The sequence below is a fragment of the Procambarus clarkii genome, chromosome 36 (genome assembly GCF_040958095.1).
Source record: "Procambarus clarkii isolate CNS0578487 chromosome 36, FALCON_Pclarkii_2.0, whole genome shotgun sequence".
Classification (NCBI taxonomy): Eukaryota; Metazoa; Arthropoda; class Malacostraca; order Decapoda; family Cambaridae; genus Procambarus; species Procambarus clarkii.
Window position 1 is genome coordinate 5,748,746 of NC_091185.1, and position 17,142 is coordinate 5,765,887.

The 17,142-nt window shown below is 42.2% G+C and overlaps 1 protein-coding gene across 1 annotated transcript in view; it reads right to left on the minus strand.

Annotated features, from left to right (window-relative positions):
* LOC123756194 (nephrin) overlaps nucleotides 1–17,142 on the minus strand; it is a 125,045-nt gene that overhangs the window by 24,517 nt on the left and 83,386 nt on the right. The window contains exons 2-6 of the mRNA XM_069336504.1: nucleotides 14,148–14,280; nucleotides 9,059–9,267; nucleotides 8,579–8,689; nucleotides 5,010–5,213; nucleotides 2,501–2,652 (exon numbers count right to left, since the gene is read on the minus strand). Of these exons, the coding sequence (XP_069192605.1) occupies nucleotides 2,501–2,652; nucleotides 5,010–5,213; nucleotides 8,579–8,689; nucleotides 9,059–9,267; nucleotides 14,148–14,280 (809 nt within the window). The remainder of the gene's footprint in view (nucleotides 1–2,500; nucleotides 2,653–5,009; nucleotides 5,214–8,578; nucleotides 8,690–9,058; nucleotides 9,268–14,147; nucleotides 14,281–17,142) is intronic.

Here is a 17,142-nt window from a genome sequence, read left to right on the forward strand (position 1 = left end):
TGATGGAGAACATCGTGAGAAAAAAACCTAGTAACACATCTGGAGAGAAGAGACTTCGTGACAACCCATCAACATGGGTTCAGGGAGGGTAAATCTTGCCTTACAGGCTTAATAGAATTCTACGATCAGGTGACAAAGATTAAGCAAGAAAGAGAGGGCTGGGCGGACTGCATTTTCTTGGACAGTCGGAAAGCCTTTGACACAGTACTCCATAAGAGGCTGGTACATAAGCTGGGGAGACAGGCAGGAGTAGCTGGTAAGGTGCTCCAGTGGATAAGGGAATACCTAAGCAATAGGAAGCAGAGAGTTACAGTGAGGGGTGAGACCTCCGATTGGCGTGAAGTCACCAGTGGAGTCCCACAGGGCTCTGTACTCGGTCCGTTGCTGTTTCTGATATACGTTAATGATCTCTCAGAGGATATAGACTCATTCCTCTCAATGTTTGCTCAGCATTGAGCAAACAATGTGCTTGCGGGGGTTGAGCCAGAGCTGAACCCCCCCCCCCCCCCCCCCCCGCGAGCACAACTAGGTGAGTACAACTAAGTGAGTACAACTAGGTGAGTACAACTAGGTGAGTACACACACAGCAAGGTGTTGGCCTTAATTACACCTCCCAAAAGGTAACTGACCTTAATTTAAGCCGCCGCCAAACGAAAATAAAAATTCTCATCAGTTAAAATAAACATTGTTTAATTAACATAAAAATAACCACTGGAAACTTTAATGAAATTATAATGACCCCCAAAAAAGGAAAAAAATTACAGTACTTTTTTAACAAAAAGTTAACGCGAGAGGCAAGTGAATTGGGACAAAAAAAATTTGTCCAGAAGAAAGTATCTAGAATCGAAAATATAAAATATAGTTATAATATGATTTTTGGTATAATACTGAAAACAGGAATTAGTGTTTGATAGAATTAAGAGAAAATTGTTGCATAATGAGATTTTATCAAAACACACAAAAATAACACTGAAATAGAAAGATTTAAATATAAATGGAGAAAAAAAATATTCATAGCAAAATTATATACAAATATTATTCGGAGAAGAAATTATTTTTAGTATATTATTGTGTTAGATATGACAAAAGGACGGGAATATATGGGAGATATACCCCGCTTCTACGTGTATATACACTGAGAATTTACACACACACACACACACACACACACACACACACACACACACACACACACACACACACACACACACACACACACACACACACACACACACACATCACCACATTCAAGATTCTGAAGGGGATTGATAGGGTAGATAAAGACAGTCTATTTAACACAAGGGGAACACGCACTAGGGGACACAGGTGGAAACTGAGTGCCCAAATGAGCCACAGAGATATTAGAAAGAACTTTTTTAGTGTCAGAGTGGTTGACAAATGGAATGCATTAGGAAGTGATGTGGTGGAGGCTGACTCCATACACAGTTTCAAGTGTAGATATGACAGAGCCCGATAGGCTCAGGAATCTGTACATCTGTTGATTGACGGTTGAGAGGCGGGACCAAAGAGCCAGAGCTCAACCCCCGCAAACACAACTAGGTGAGTACAACTAGGTGAGTACACACATATATATATATATATATATATATATATATATATATATATATATATATATATATATATATATATATATATATATATATATATATATATATATATATATTATTAGGAACCCCAAGCATCTAGCTTTCTAAGAGACAAACATACAAACACTCTCACACATAGACTCATATAGGTTTATAAACTCCCAACCAAGAATAGGTTTGGAGGCAGAAGTCTGGGGCTAGTTTCACGTAATTTTGCAGGCGAAGTGGTCTGCGGTATGGGACTGACAAAGGCTGTTTGGGGGGAGGGGGGGAGGGTATAAGTCTACATCGACCAGGAGTCACAACAGCCACTCCTCTGACGCCCGTTCGAGCCCCCCCAACTCCTGCCATTCGGACGCCGCAATGTGCATTCGACTTGTCGATGTACTCGGTATTTTTGCGGTTCGTATCCCGACATGCAGTCAACTGCGGTCTTCATCGATCTTAAGTACTTCAAAAAATATCTGCCTCTTACCTCCCCCTAACGATGTCATGAAGGAGGAAATGAAATTGCAGGTGTATGTTCCATAGAGTTTACTGCCTATTTCCCTGATTTTACTCGAAACAATGAACTAAATTTATTCAATTAGAGTGACGAGGATAGTAATTAGGGAAGATGGTTACGGTGACGATAACAGTGAATAGTGAAGATGGTTACGATGATGAAGAAAGTATATACAGTGAAGATATTATGCTGGCACCGCTTGATATCCTTCTAGCGGATAGTAGGCATCCACCAGTCTCAGAAGACTATGGAGTTGTGCTCTGCTTGTGGGTCTGGAGTGGCCTCTCCAGGGCACAAAGCCAGGTTAGATAGATACGAGTGAGAAGCTGTTACCCATGCAGCATGTCCCCCTTCTCCCTCTCACTACTGAATATAGGAGTTACCGTACCTGTGTTGTGGCATCCGTCATGAGCATCCCATCCTTCCACCAGGTGATCTTCGCTGTCGGTCGGCTGCCGGAAGATTCGCAAAGTAATCTGTAGCGTTCACCCTCTGCCAGGCTGTCTGTCGGTACCCCGATCTTCACGCTTACGGGCGGAACTGTCACCACACGGGAGAAGGAAAAAACACGGTGGTGGAGGTGGGTATTAAGGCCGTGTGTGTGTGTGTGTGTGTGTGTGTGTGTGTGTGTGTGTGTGTGTGTGTGTTACCCGCTGGGGTCACATGGGTCTTAGATACCACAACATTCATCACATAAAGTTTGGAGATGAGCAGACGATGAGTCACAAGAACGTTTCTGAAGATATGATAACCAGACCACACACATCAGAAGATGATGAGGAGACGACGACGTTTCGGTCCCTTGGACCATTATCACGATCGACTTGATAATGATCCAAGACGGACCGAAACCTCGTCGTCTCCTAATCATCTTCTGGTGTGTGGTCGGGGCATCTTGGAGACAAGGCAGGGGAGGGGAAGGGAATTATCAGGGATGAAACGCCAAGTCAGTATGACTATATAGCACTAGGAAAGGATCCCAATAAGAATTAGGGATAGGACGGGGTGAAGGAATGGTGCCCAACCACTTTGGAACGGCCGGGGATTGAACGCCGACCTGCATGAAGAGACAGTCGCTCTACCGTCCACCCGAAGTGGCTGCACAGCGAAGAGGGTTTCCCTACGCCATTAGGGTCTATAGCCTGTACCAGTATGCGCTTTACAACGTCATAGTGACGTCACGCCTCTCATGCACACCACATATATATAACAGCATTTACTCCATTATTTTCTTTACTTTAGGTACAGGTGACGTAGAAGGGTACACACTTTTCTCAGGTCTTAGACCCTTATCTGTGCTCAAGAGGCAGGTGTCCTTCACAGAACTAATTCCCTCTCCAGAGAACTACAATGAAGTAGAACAAATCCACAAGGGCTGTGACGAGGATTCGAACCTACGTCCGAGAACGTAGGACGTAAGTTCGAATCCTCGTCACGGCCCTTGTGGATTTGTTCATATGATGCATCACGCTATTGTGATTTCTGTGTGGACAATGAAGTTGATTTAAGATAACATCTAGATGAAACATTTAGGCCTCCGCCCGTCTTGTCAACAATATGAAACACTGTTGTGAGTCGAAACGTGTTTCGATATCAAGTTATCCAGAAGCAGAAGTTATCAAAATAGAATGTTATAGAATTATTTAAGTATATACTAACGATAGGAAGTTTATTGGAATTTATTTTCATTAAGATTCTATATAAGAATTATGGTTAATATGTATTTCTTATTGATCGTGATATATGTTCATATTTCACATAAAAATATATTATATTTTGTCAATGTCCGAAACGCTGCGCGTACTAGTGGCTTTACAAGGTTGTAAATACCTTGCTATGTATCCTCACAAACCCAATGTACCTTCTTGTATATAAATAAATAAATAAATAAAATAAATAAATAAATAAATAAACAAACAAATGTCTTCTTTAAGAAGGACTATAGAGAGCTGACGAGCTGAGTTGACGTAGAAAGTTGACTGAGTTGAAAGTTGACGTAAAGTTGACGAGCTGAGATTACTCTGCCACAGTCTTCTGTTTTCCTGACACCGTGGACCGGCTCCTGGTCTTGGAGTGCTATGTCGACCCAGGAAATATCCTCTAAACTTTCAATGATTTATCTTTTAATAACCCTCAAACACTCGTGATAATATTGTAAATAGTGAGATAAATAAAAAGTTCACTCATGGATGTCAACCAACACACTAAAGATAAAAAAGACCTATTATATTTTATTTGAAAGCAAATCATCAAACCAAATATACTTTGAGATAGGCAGTGTTAACATTAATAGTAAAAATGAGATAATGTTTCTAGGGCTATTCATTGAGAAGAGATTTAACTTCAGTACCCAAATAAAACACAGCCAAAACGTCTCTGAAACTGTTGAAGTAATTTCAAAACCCACATATTTCCCCCACCCCCTTGCTCTTCTAGCATGATAGCACTCACTAATCTATCCCTATCTTACATACGGTATCTGTGCATGGGAGTTCAACCACTGCAAACTACCTCAAGCCCATAATCACCCAGTAAAAATCTGCTATCAGAACAATAACAAATTCAGTCTTCAGACAACACACAACCCCCTCTATTTAAGTCCCAAAACATGCTGAACAAACACTCAAAACATTCTCTTGAAAGTGTGGAATGTGGAGTTCAATCTCTTGAATGTTGAACACAGTGAGAGGTCGGCTGTTTATGTCCCAATTGTATAGTGTTTTAAAAGTTCCTGGGGTCATTCCCAACTAATTTACAAAAAAAATAACCTCGTTCTAAGAACTCTTTTGCTGTCTAACAACGTAAAAATAACGCTTATTTGTTGTGTGAAACGTTAATAATAGGCAGCTATATGTGGCTAATCAACATAAGAACAGTCACATATGGACAAAACTTACACGTCATGTCAATAGTGAGCGTGACAGCGGTGGGAGTGGAGAGATTGGAGTTGACGGCTTGACAGGTCAGGAGGCGGTAGAGGTCAGCCCGTGTGAGGGCCTCCAAGGTCAGGGTGTTGAGGGTCACCTCCCCTCGTCTGTCCTCAATGAGGTCGTCCAGCAGGGTCGCCTTGGACCACCATGAGACCTGCGGCGGAGGGCGACCTGTCGGGGGGGCACCAGGGCAGGAGGGTCAGGCCCTGGGCGGCTCAAGGCTGCTCTTGAAGGGTAGTTTTTGAGGGTATCGTCGTTATCAGAGCACTGGTTATTGTTGTAAACAAACAGTTTGGGGATTGTAGTGAACAGAGGCTATGAATATTGTAGTGAACAAAGCTTCTCTGGGTTTTGTAGTGAACAGAGGTTCTCTGGGTATTGTAGTGAACAGAGCCTCTGGGTATTGTAGTGAACAGTCTATGGGTATTGTAGTGAACAGAGGTTCTCTGGGTATTGTAGTGAACAGAGTCTATGGGTATTGTAGTGAACAGACACAATCAGGATATTGCGGTGAACTGAACAATATTCCGTTTGAACAATCACCTCCCTCACCAGTACAAACATCGAGTAATAATTGTAGCAGATGTAGAAACCTTGTCATTATCACGTGAGAATAACATAAATATTAATATGAAAATATATATATATATGTATGTCTCTCGCCTCCACAACTGCTATTCACAATTTTTGTTAAAACTAGTCAGAGAACTCGCTTAGTATTGATGACTGAAAAAGTGTTGAGTATGAGCACAGTTTCTGTACTAATAACTGCACTGTTGATTAGGAGTACACTCTCAGTACTGATGACTGTAGTGTTCATTACAAACTCTTGTATTCTTGTATTCTTGTATTCAATCTCACCAAGTGTTCTGTGACGAGGACAAGAAAGAGGGGAAAAGGGAGATATGGAGATATCTACCCCATAAATGGAAGGCAAGTACAGGAACTAGAAAAAAGAAACATATTGGGAATGAATTGCAATACTAAGTGGAACACATAAACCTTGCTCCATCAGCAGCGTGTGAGATGCTGACACATAATTTACCTATAGAATTTCGTTAATAAAAGCAGTAAATTAGATATTACGAGTAGTATCTACATTTGATTTGTCCAACACGTTGTATATATATATATCCCCTTCAATAGTATCTTTTACCCATTTATTTACAGTATTAATTCTATTAATACATTAATGAAATTAATACATTAATTAAACTGTATTAATTAAAGACTTGTATTAATCTCCCCTCATTCATCCACTGGTTTCTTTGTTTATATCTCCCCTCGTTCACAAAGTCTTCTTCAGTCATATTACCCTTTGTTCACCCATAATGTTCTTCAGTTATATCGCCTGTCGTTCATCTCTTGTATACTTTAATCATATATCCTCGTTCACTGATAGTATACTTCAGTCACATTTCCTTTATTAATATCACAGTAGTCCAGACTGGATTAAAAGCTAACATACAAAGGGATTAAATAGTTATATCCTACAACACCTGTTTTCTCTCTCACCTCAGTTGGATAATTATGGAGAACCTTTTGGGCTTTATTAAACCTTTGCGGTTTATTAATTTGGGGGTTTAACTTTGCTTCCCTCAGCATTTTCACCTCGCAACTCATTTTCTTATTTAAAACATCATTTTTTTCTGTTTAATAAAGCTATGTTGCTTTACAAATCCTTCCCAATTTTATAAGCATATACATAATTTTCCTATTTCAAATAGAAGCCTTTAATCTAACATACATCCAAATAGTATTATTTATCGACCTTAGAGTTGCATTTGGGCAAATAGTGTTCTTAATTACAAATGTATTTTGAATGTATTAAAATTTGGATGTACTTTATAATCCATGTCACTTCATCTTGTTCTATTTACAGGGTCGAGCCATAGCTCCCTGGCCCCACTTTTCCATCTTCTGGTCAGTTAATGCCATATGAATCCCTTCTGTTCCTCGGCTGTATTTCTGTATCATCTGAGCGCTGTGTTACCCAGTCTAGACTCATCAGGTCATGCCTGATGAGTGTTGAATTGTTAGCAAAAGAATTAAACCCGTTTCAAGATAGAGAAATGCCAAGGTAATTCCTTTTTTGTGAAGTCAGTTGGAAAGAATCTCAAATGACTTATTGATTTTCTTCCCAAATGGATATTTAGAGGATGATTTCTTGCGGAATCTTAATGGCTGAACGCCAAGTGTCTGAAAAATCATCTTTGTTGCCTCGGCGTGAGAAATACTCATGGAACAGTTTCCAGTTGATGAGAAATGTTTATGTGAGCAGCGGTGATGGGGTCACACTAGCGTTAATTATCTCCCATCTCCCACTCAGGTGATGGGATGAGATCACACTAGCAAGGCACTCACTCACTGAGTGCGTGGCACTCACTGAGTGCGTGACACTGACTCAATAACACCGAATCACTAATTCTAACTCACTGACACTGATCCATTGACACTGACTTACTGACACTGACTCGTAATCTTACGGTCACTTTCAAACAAAAGAAACCCTAAAAAAATTAATATTACCAGTGACATTGCAAGCAAGTATATTGAATGCAACATGCAAACCTAATAATGCCACACGATCAACAAACACTCTCGACATAAACTAATCTTTTTACCAATCTTGGGAAAGAACGAAATCCAGTCACCTTCGAGGTAATCAAAAAGCGCTTGACTCAACGGTGAATTTCTTTGCAACGATCATCATTGCAGCTTGGAGGCCGTGGAGTAATATCCCCCCCCTGGCCCAAGACGCTATTCTGATAGCAGTAAATATTGGCTCAGCAAATGAAGCGAACGCCTTCTTGACAAGGCTGATGACACACTACCGGGAGACAAAGGGAAAGTCCAATAAAGGGGAAAATGAAATTATTTTGGCGGTGCGGAGTGGGGCCAGTGCCAACCCAGGCGGGCTCCAGTTACTGCGGTTGGCACTCTTGGTGACAGTCTACTGGCACCGGGTGGGATTGTGTGACCTGTCACCTATCTTCGGATTAGCTCGTTATTACTTTTTCTTACCCTTTTTTGTTCTTTAATTGGTCTGTCTCTCTCTCTCTCTCTCTCTCTCTCTCTCTCTCTCTCTCTCTCTCTCTCTCTCTCTCTCTCTCTCTCTCTCTCTCTCTCTCTCTCTCTCTCTCTCTCTCTCTCTCTCTCTCTTATAGTTTTCTTAGTGCTGTGGCTTATGGCAGGTTTAAGTTGGATATAAATCCATTACTTTCTCACTGACTTGAATAATACTCGTACTGATGCCTATAGAGGGCGTCTTGCTCTTTGTTTACATAGAGGGCGCGCGAAACGCCGCGGGAAATTCAAACAGGCAGCGGCGGCGATGTCTCAAAACCTGACATTTCTCTACTTTAACTAACACCAAGAGTTCATGTGGGATTAATATTGGCGTTCCGAATTAAATTACAAGCAAAAAGGCTTCTTGTTTTACACCAGCTTCTTTTGAAGCTTGTAAAATAGAAACTGATGTATTTAATGATTGATTTTCCCTTTGGAATCTCTCTCACTTATGTTGTCGTACTTACCGTTTTCAGCTCGACAGTGTAGTGTGAGGGAGGCCCCGACAGGGTAAGGCCCGATGATGCCACTGACCTCCAGGCCAGCCTCACTCACCACCGTCAACCTCCGAGGGGGAACTGTCACATGGGAAGAGGGGAACCACTCAATTAGCTCCCTCCTAGACTAAACTTTTTTATGACAAGCTTCAATGTAAAGATATGGTTTGAGAGGCGAGGATGCCTTCAAGTTACTCCTTGAAGGAGACGTTTTGTTTGACAGATTGTTATTGATGAATTGTGTTTTGTATTCAACGAGGATTGTATATATATGGATTACATATGTGGGTTGTATATATATGGATTGTATATCGATTAGAATTATATACTTTACTTGTGAATACTACATACGTGTTATGCAACAGCAGTTGCAACATTAAGAGGAATATAATGGTTTAAATAATAAGCATAATGTTGGTTCATGTTGCAAGGGATTGAGTAACAACATACCGACCACATGCAGCTGGATGCGTACGTTCCTGGTGGGGTTAGAGCGGTAGTCGACCCGGCAGCGGTACTGGTCGTGGTCCGAGGCACGCACTGGGTGAACGACCAGACCTGGCGGCCTGGCTGACAGGTCGAGGCTCGCACGATCGCCCAGAACTGCTTCGTCAGACCAGTGCTGACCGCCGCGCAACGCTCCATTCCGCTCGTCGATGCTGGAGAGAGAGAGACAAAATGCGCTGACTGTGCGGAGGGGCTCAGGCGAGCAGACTGCTACGCGACTTTTAAATGGCTCTGAGGCCTTGGGTACGAAACTTTGAGGAAGGAAATGGTTTCAGTGGCCCATGATGGGGGGTCAGGTTATCTTGAGGTTATCTTGAGATGATTTCGGGGCTTTAGTGTCCTCTGTCCCGGTCCTCGACCAGGCCTCCACCCCCAGGAAGCAGCCCGTGACAGCTGACTATCACCCAGGTACCTATTTACTGCTAGGTAACAGGGGTATAGATTGCCCCTGTTATTGGCCAGGTGAACAAATCCCCAAAGGCCGTGACGAGGATTCGAACCTGCATCCGAGAGCATCCCAGACGCTGCTTTAATAGACTGAGCTACGACGTGGTCAAAAGGAGTGGCAGCGGCGATTAAGGCAGCGTCTGGGATGCTCTCGGACGCACGTTCGAATCCTCGTCACGGCCCTTGTGGATTTGTTCATGTGATGCATCACGCAATTGTGATTTCTGAGTGTAATGGAGATCAGGTTCTAAAACCCCCAAAGCTCTCGTTGCTACGCAAGTTACAGCCTTAATGAGCTAGTTGCAGTGTTTGTTAACATATTTATCTATCAATCTATTCACACTTTATCAAAAGTCAGAGTGACCTAATGAAGCCCTTACACAAAGAATGTTTAAGGTGTTCAGTTACCTCACTAATGACTTCATTTTTCTATTGATGCATGATAGAGGCGCTTCAGAGGCATATAATGAGCTCGTGTACTGGACCCTAATGATCATCAGGCAAAGTATTTTACAATTAGGGTGATCTAGTGTCACACAATTACAATTTGACTGTGTAGTGCACACCACGCTCGTCAGTTTTGGGGTGGAGGCCAAGTTTCAGTCACTGGCAAGCAATAGAAGAGGCAATAGAATAGAAGAGGCTTTAGTGCCTCTTCTATTCTAGACATTCATGCTTTAATATTCACAAGGAGAATATCCCAATCCGTCCTCTTAAGGTCTCCCAACGTCAAGAAACTATCGTATTAAAGTAGACCCTTATACTAACCTACCAGAGGACCCAAAACAGAAAACGGGACAGTATATCAATTTCGAGAGCCGTTTTCATTTTCTAGTACGGCGATTTTTGCCCTTAGAGCATACGTCAAAATGCGACGTTCTATTAGGAGGACGGGTTGCAGCCATTTGGCAACAGAACCTGGCCTACTAGGTTAGCCAGCACTACTCGGGGTTCCAGTTGGGACTCTGGTCATATTATAGGTTCTTCCCTCTTTTGTACTATGAGGAAACCTGAGAAATTATTAAGAATATACATACATGATTCCCTTTCTCTTCTCTAAGGCTAAGGGTCCCTAACTTGCCCCAGACATGGTACTCCTATTCACACGATTGTACTGGAAAATATCACAAAGCGAACAGGGCTCTGCATTTGTTAATACTGTCACATTTATCTTAAAATGAACTCTCTATTCTTAAAGAATCTAAAAATAAATGGCAGTTCCGGCCATGATCTTAGAATATATTATATGAATCCTAAAAGTTTCATGAGCTAAGAACATATTTACTCAATCAAAAATATGCTACATCAACCATCAACATCTGATCAACTTGCACATAATTAAATCCATTAAAATACCAAACACGCAACAATGTTTCCTGTGCAGATATCTATATATAAGAAGATATCTATATATATATAACACACCATGACAGGGGAAATTGTGAGAAACGTGAAGAAGCTCATCAGTAAGACACAAATCTTACAAACTCTTGTCAGAAGAAGAAGACAACGACACGTAAGATTTGTGTCTTCACTGTCATTTTTGTTTCTGAAGCTGAAAAAAATGTGCAAATGGAAAAGGGAAAAGGAGTTGTTTCTCTCAGCACTGCCCATGTAGTGCTGAGAGTCCCATGCAGGGTTGGAAGTCCCATGCAGGGTTGGAAGTCCCATGTAGGGTTGGAAGTCCCATGCAGGGTTGGAAGTCCCATGTAGGGTTGGAAGTCCCATGTAGCGTTGGAAGTCCCATGTAGGGTTGGAAGTCCCATGTAGGGTTGGAAGTCCCATTTAGGGTTGAAAGTCCCATGTAGGGTTGGAAGTCCCATGTAGGGTTGGAAGTCCCATGTAGGGTTGGAAGTCCCATGTAGGGTTGGAAGTCCCATGCAGGGTTGGAAGTCCCATGTAGGGTTGGAAGTCCCATGCAGGGTTAAGAAGTCCCATGCAGGGTTGGAAATCCCATGTAGGGTTGGAAGTCCCATTTAGGGTTGAAAGTCCCATGTAGGGTTGAAAGTCCCATGTAGGGTTGGAAGTCCCATGTACCGTTGGAAGTCCCATGTAGGGTTGGAAGTCCCATGTAGCGTTGGAAGTCCCATGTAGTGCTGAGAGTCCCATGCAGGGTTGGAAGTCCCATGTAGGGTTGGAAGTCCCATGTAGGGTTGGAAGTCCCATGTAGCGTTGGAAGTCCCATGTAGGGTTGGAAGTCCCATGTAGGGTTGGAAGTCCCATGTAGTGCTGAGAGTCCCATGCAGGGTTGGAAGTCCCATGCAGGGTTGGAAGTCCCATGTAGCGTTGGAAGTCCCATGTAGGGTTGGAAGTCCCATGCAGGGTTGGAAGTCCCATGTAGCGTTGGAAGTCCCATGTAGGGTTGGAAGTCCCATGTAGCGTTGGAAGTCCCATGTAGGGTTGGAAGTCCCATGTAGGGTTGAAAGTCCCATGTAGCGTTGGAAGTCCCATGTAGGGTTGGAAGTCCCATGTAGGGTTGAAAGTCCCATGTAGGGTTGGAAGTCCCATGTAGGGTTGGAAGTCCCATTCAGGGTTGAAAGTCCCATGTAGGGTTGAAAGTCCCATGTAGGGTTGGAAGTCCCATGTAGCGTTGGAAGTCCCATGTAGGGTTGGAAGTCCCATGTTGTGTTGAAAGTCCCATGTAGGGTTGGAAGTCCCATGTAGGGTTGGAAGTCCCATTCAGGGTTGAAAGTCTCATGTAGGGTTGAAAGTCCCATGTAGGGTTGGAAGTCCCATGTAGCGTTGGAAGTCCCATGTTGGATTGGAAGTCCCATGTTGTGTTGAAAGTCCCATGTAGAGCCGTAGATACGATTTGGGAGCATGAATCTAATGATGCCCTCAGAATGTCACATAATGCCAAGGGGTCAATTGTCTATGTTCCACGTGTCGCAAATGGCCTCCATATAGTATCTTGGGGACCATAGTATGTGTCTACTGTGTTCCATGTGTCAGGAGCATGTGTCTCTACTGTGTCCCATGTGTCAGGAGCATGTGTTTAATGTGTTCCATGTGTCAGGAGCATGTGTCACTACAGTATCCCATGTGTCAGGGGCATGTGTCTCTACGGTGTCCCATGTGTCAGGAGCATGTGTCTCTACGGTGTCCCATGTGTCAGGAGCATGTGTCTCTACGGTGTCCCATGTGTCAGGGGCATGTGTCTCTACTGTGTCCCATGTGTCAGGAGCATGTGTCTCTACTGTGTCCCATGTGTCAGGAGCATGTGTCTCTACTGTGTCCCATGTGTCAGGGGGCATGTGTCTCTACAGTGTCCCATGTGTCAGTAGCATGTGTCTAATGTGTTCCATGTCTCAGGAACATGTGTCTCTGTGGTGTCCTATGTGTCAGGAGCATGTATCTCTATAGTGTCCCATGTGTCAGTAGCATGTATCTCTACAGTGTCCCATGTGTCAGTAGCATGTGTTTAATGTGTTCCATGTGTCAGGAGCATGTATCTCTACTGTGTCCCATGTGTCAGGAGCATGTATCTCCACAGTGTCCTATGTGTCAGGAACATGTGTCTCTAAAGTGTCCCATGTGTCAGGAGCATGTGTCCCGCTTCGTATAGAGAAGTGAGACATGTGAGGCCTTTTAATGCCATGTTTCAGAACTATTTTATTGAAGCGATTTGCAATTATCATTTAAAAGGTTTTCTAATTAGCCGAGCGTCACTTTACCCGCACCTGGATTGTACCATCCTGTACCGTAGTGTACCATCCTGTACCGTAGTGTACCATCCTTCACCGTAGTGTACCCTCCTGTACCGTAGTGTACCCTCCTGTACCGTAGTGTACCATCCTGTACCGTAGTGTACCCTCCTGTACCGTAGTGTACCCTCCTGTACCGTAGTGTACCATCCTGTACCGTAGTGTACCCTCCTGTACCGTAGTGTACCCTCCTGTACCGTAGTGTACCCTCCTGTACCGTAGTGTACCATCCTGTACCGTAGTGTACCCTCCTGTACCGTAGTGTACCCTCCTGTACCGTAGTGTACCCTCCTGTACCGTAGTGTACCCTCCTGTACCGTAGTGTACCCTCCTGTACCGTAGTGTACCCTCCTGTACCGTAGTGTACCCTCCTGTACCGTAGTGTACCCACCTGTACCGTAGTGTACCATCCTGTACCGTAGTGTACCATCCTGTACCACAGTGTACCATCCTGTACCACAGTGTACCATCCTGTACCACAGTGTACCAACCTGTACCTGGGAGTGTGTGGGAGACCTCACCTGTATATGGGAGTGTGTGGGAGACCTCACCTGTACCTGGGAGTGTGTGGGAGACCTCACCTGTACCTGGGAGTGTGTGGGAGACATCACCTGTATATGGGAGTGTGTGGGAGACCTCACCTGTACCTGGGAGTGTGTGGGAGACCTCACCTGTACCTGGGAGTGTGTGGGAGACATCACCTGTACCTTGGAGTGTGTGGGAGACATCACCTGTACCTGGGAGTGTGTGGGAGACCTCACCTGTATATGGGAGTGTGTGGGGGACCTCACCTGTATATGGGAGTGTGTGGGAGACCTCACCTGTATATGGGAGTGTGTGGGAGACCTTACCTGTATATGGGAGTGTGTGGGGGACCTCACCTGTATATGGGAGTGCCAAAGGTGCCACGGTAGAAGAGAACGAGAATTGTATCGTCACTGGATATGGGAGGAGTGACCTCACAGGGCAGCAGGACTCTTCCTCCCTCCACCACCTCCACCTCTGTCAGCGGACCTGCAGGAGGAGGTACGGAAGGATTACTGGAGGCCCTAAAGGATTACTGGAGGCCTCAGGGATTACTGGAGGCCTGTGGGATTACTGGAGGCCTCGGGGATTACTGGAGGCTCTAAAGGATTACTGGAGGCCCTAAAGGATTACTGGAGGCCCTAAAGAATTACTGGAGGCCCTAAAGAATTACTGGAGGCTTCGGGGATTACTGGAGGCCTGTGGGATTACTGGAGACTTGGGAGATTACTGGAGGCCCTAAAGGATTACTGGAGATCTGGGAGATTACTGGAGGCTCTAAAGGATTACTGGAGGCCTCGGGGATTACTGGACACTTACGGGATTACATGAGGCTTAGGGGATTACCTAAGGCTTCGGGGATTACTGGAGGCTTAGGGGATTACCGTATGCCTCGGGAATTACTGGAGAGGCTCTAAAGTATTACTGGAGGCCTCGGCGATTACTTGAAGCCTCGGGGATTTATGGAATCCATAAAGGATAGTGGTTTGTGAAGGTTAGTGGTGTAATTTAGAATTATTAATCATAGTAAAGTCATTCACAAACTGTTTTTCACTGGAAATTAGTGAATCAGTTATCTTGGTGGATAATATAAGCAATAACAAGTTATCTTGCTGGAGAATGTAAACAATAACATGTTATCTTGCTGGAGAATGTAAGCGATAACATGTTATCTTGCTGGAGAATGTAAAGAATAACAAGTTATCTTGCTTGATAATGTAAACAATAGCATGTTATCTTGCTGGAGAATGTAAAGAATAACATGTTATCTTGCTGGAGAATGTAAGCAATAACATATTATCTTGCTGGATAATTTAAGCAATAACATGTTATCTTGCTGAAGAATGTCAAGAATAACATGTTATCTTGCATGAGAATGTAAGCATTAACATGGTATCTTGCTGGAGAATGTAAACAATAACATGTTATCTTGCTGGAGAATGTAAGCAATAACATGTTATCTTGCTGGAGAATGTAAACAATAACATGTTATCTTGCTGGAGAATGTAAGCAATAACATGTTATCTTGCTGGAGAATGTAAACAATAACATGTTATCTTGCTGGAGAATGTAAGCAATAACATGTTATCTTGCTGGAGAATGTAAAAAATAACATGTTATCTAGCTGGAGAATGTAAACAATAATATGTTATCTTGCTGGAGAATGTAAGCAATAACATGTTATCTTGCTGGAGAATGTAAAAAATAACATGTTATCTAGCTGGAGAATGTAAGCAATAACATGTTATCTTGCTGGAGAATGTAAAAAATAACATGTTATCTAGCTGGAGAATGTAAGCAATAACATGTTATCTTGCTGGAGAATGTAAGCAATAACATGTTATCTTGCTGGAGAATGTAAGCAATAACATGTTATCTTGCTGGAGAATGTAAAGAATAACATGTTATCTTGCTGGAGAATGTAAGCAATAACATGTTATCTTGCTGGAGAATGTAAAGAATAACATGTTATCTTTCTGGAGAATGTAACCAATAACATGTTATCTTGCTGGAGAATGTAAAGAATAACATGTTATCTTGCTGGAGAATGTAAAGAATAACATGTTATCTTGCTGGAGAATGTAAAGAATAACATGTTATCTTTCTGGAGAATGTAACCAATAACATGTTATCTTGCTGGAGAATGTAAAGAATAACATGTTATCTTGCTGGAGAATGTAAAGAATAACATGTTATCTTGCTGGAGAATGTAAAGAATAACATGTTATCTTTCTGGAGAATGTAAAGAATAACATGTTATCTTGCTGGAGAATGTAAAGAATAACATGTTATCTTTCTGGAGAATGTAACCAATAACATGTTATCTTGCTGGAGAATGTAAAGAATAACATGTTATCTTGCTGGAGAATGTAAAGAATAACATGTTATCTTGCTGGAGAATGTAAAGAATAACATGTTATCTTTCTGGAGAATGTAACCAATAACATGTTATCTTGCTGGAGAATGTAAACAATAACATGTTATCTTTCTGGAGAATGTAACCAATAACATGTTATCTTGCTGGAGAATGTAAAGAATAACATGTTATCTTGCTGGAGAATTTAAAGAATAACATGTTATCTTTCTGGAGAATGTAAACAATAACATGTTATCTTGCTGGAGAATGTATAGAATAACATGTTATCTTGCTGGAGAATGTAAAGAATAACATGTTATCTTTCTGGAGAATGTAAAGAATAACATGTTATCTTGCTGGAGAATGTAAAGAATAACATGTTATCTTTCTGGAGAATGTAAAGAATAACATGTTATCTTGCTGGAGAATGTAAAGAATAACATGTTATCTTTCTGGAGAATGTAACCAATAACATGTTATCTTGCTGGAGAATGTAAAGAATAACATGTTATCTTGCTGGAGAATGTAAAGAATAACATGTTATCTTGCTGGAGAATGTAAAGAATAACATGTTATCTTGCTGGAGAATGTAAGCAATAACATGTTTTCTTGCTGGAGAATGTAAAGAATAACATGTTATCTTGCTGGAGAATGTAAAGAATAACATGTTATCTTTCTGGAGAATGTAACCAATAACATGTTATCTTGCTGGAGAATGTAAAGAATAACATGTTATCTTGCTGGAGAATGTAAAGAATAACATGTTATCTTGCTGGAGAATGTAAAGAATAACATGTTATCTTGCTGGAGAATGTAAGCAATAACATGTTATCTTGCTGGAGAATGTAAAGAATAACATGTTATCTTTCTGGAGAATGTAAAGAATAACATGTTATCTTGCTGGAGAATGTAAAGAATAACATGTTATCTTTCTGGAGAATGTAACCAATAACATGTTATCTTGCTGGAGAATGTAAAGAATAACATGTTATCTT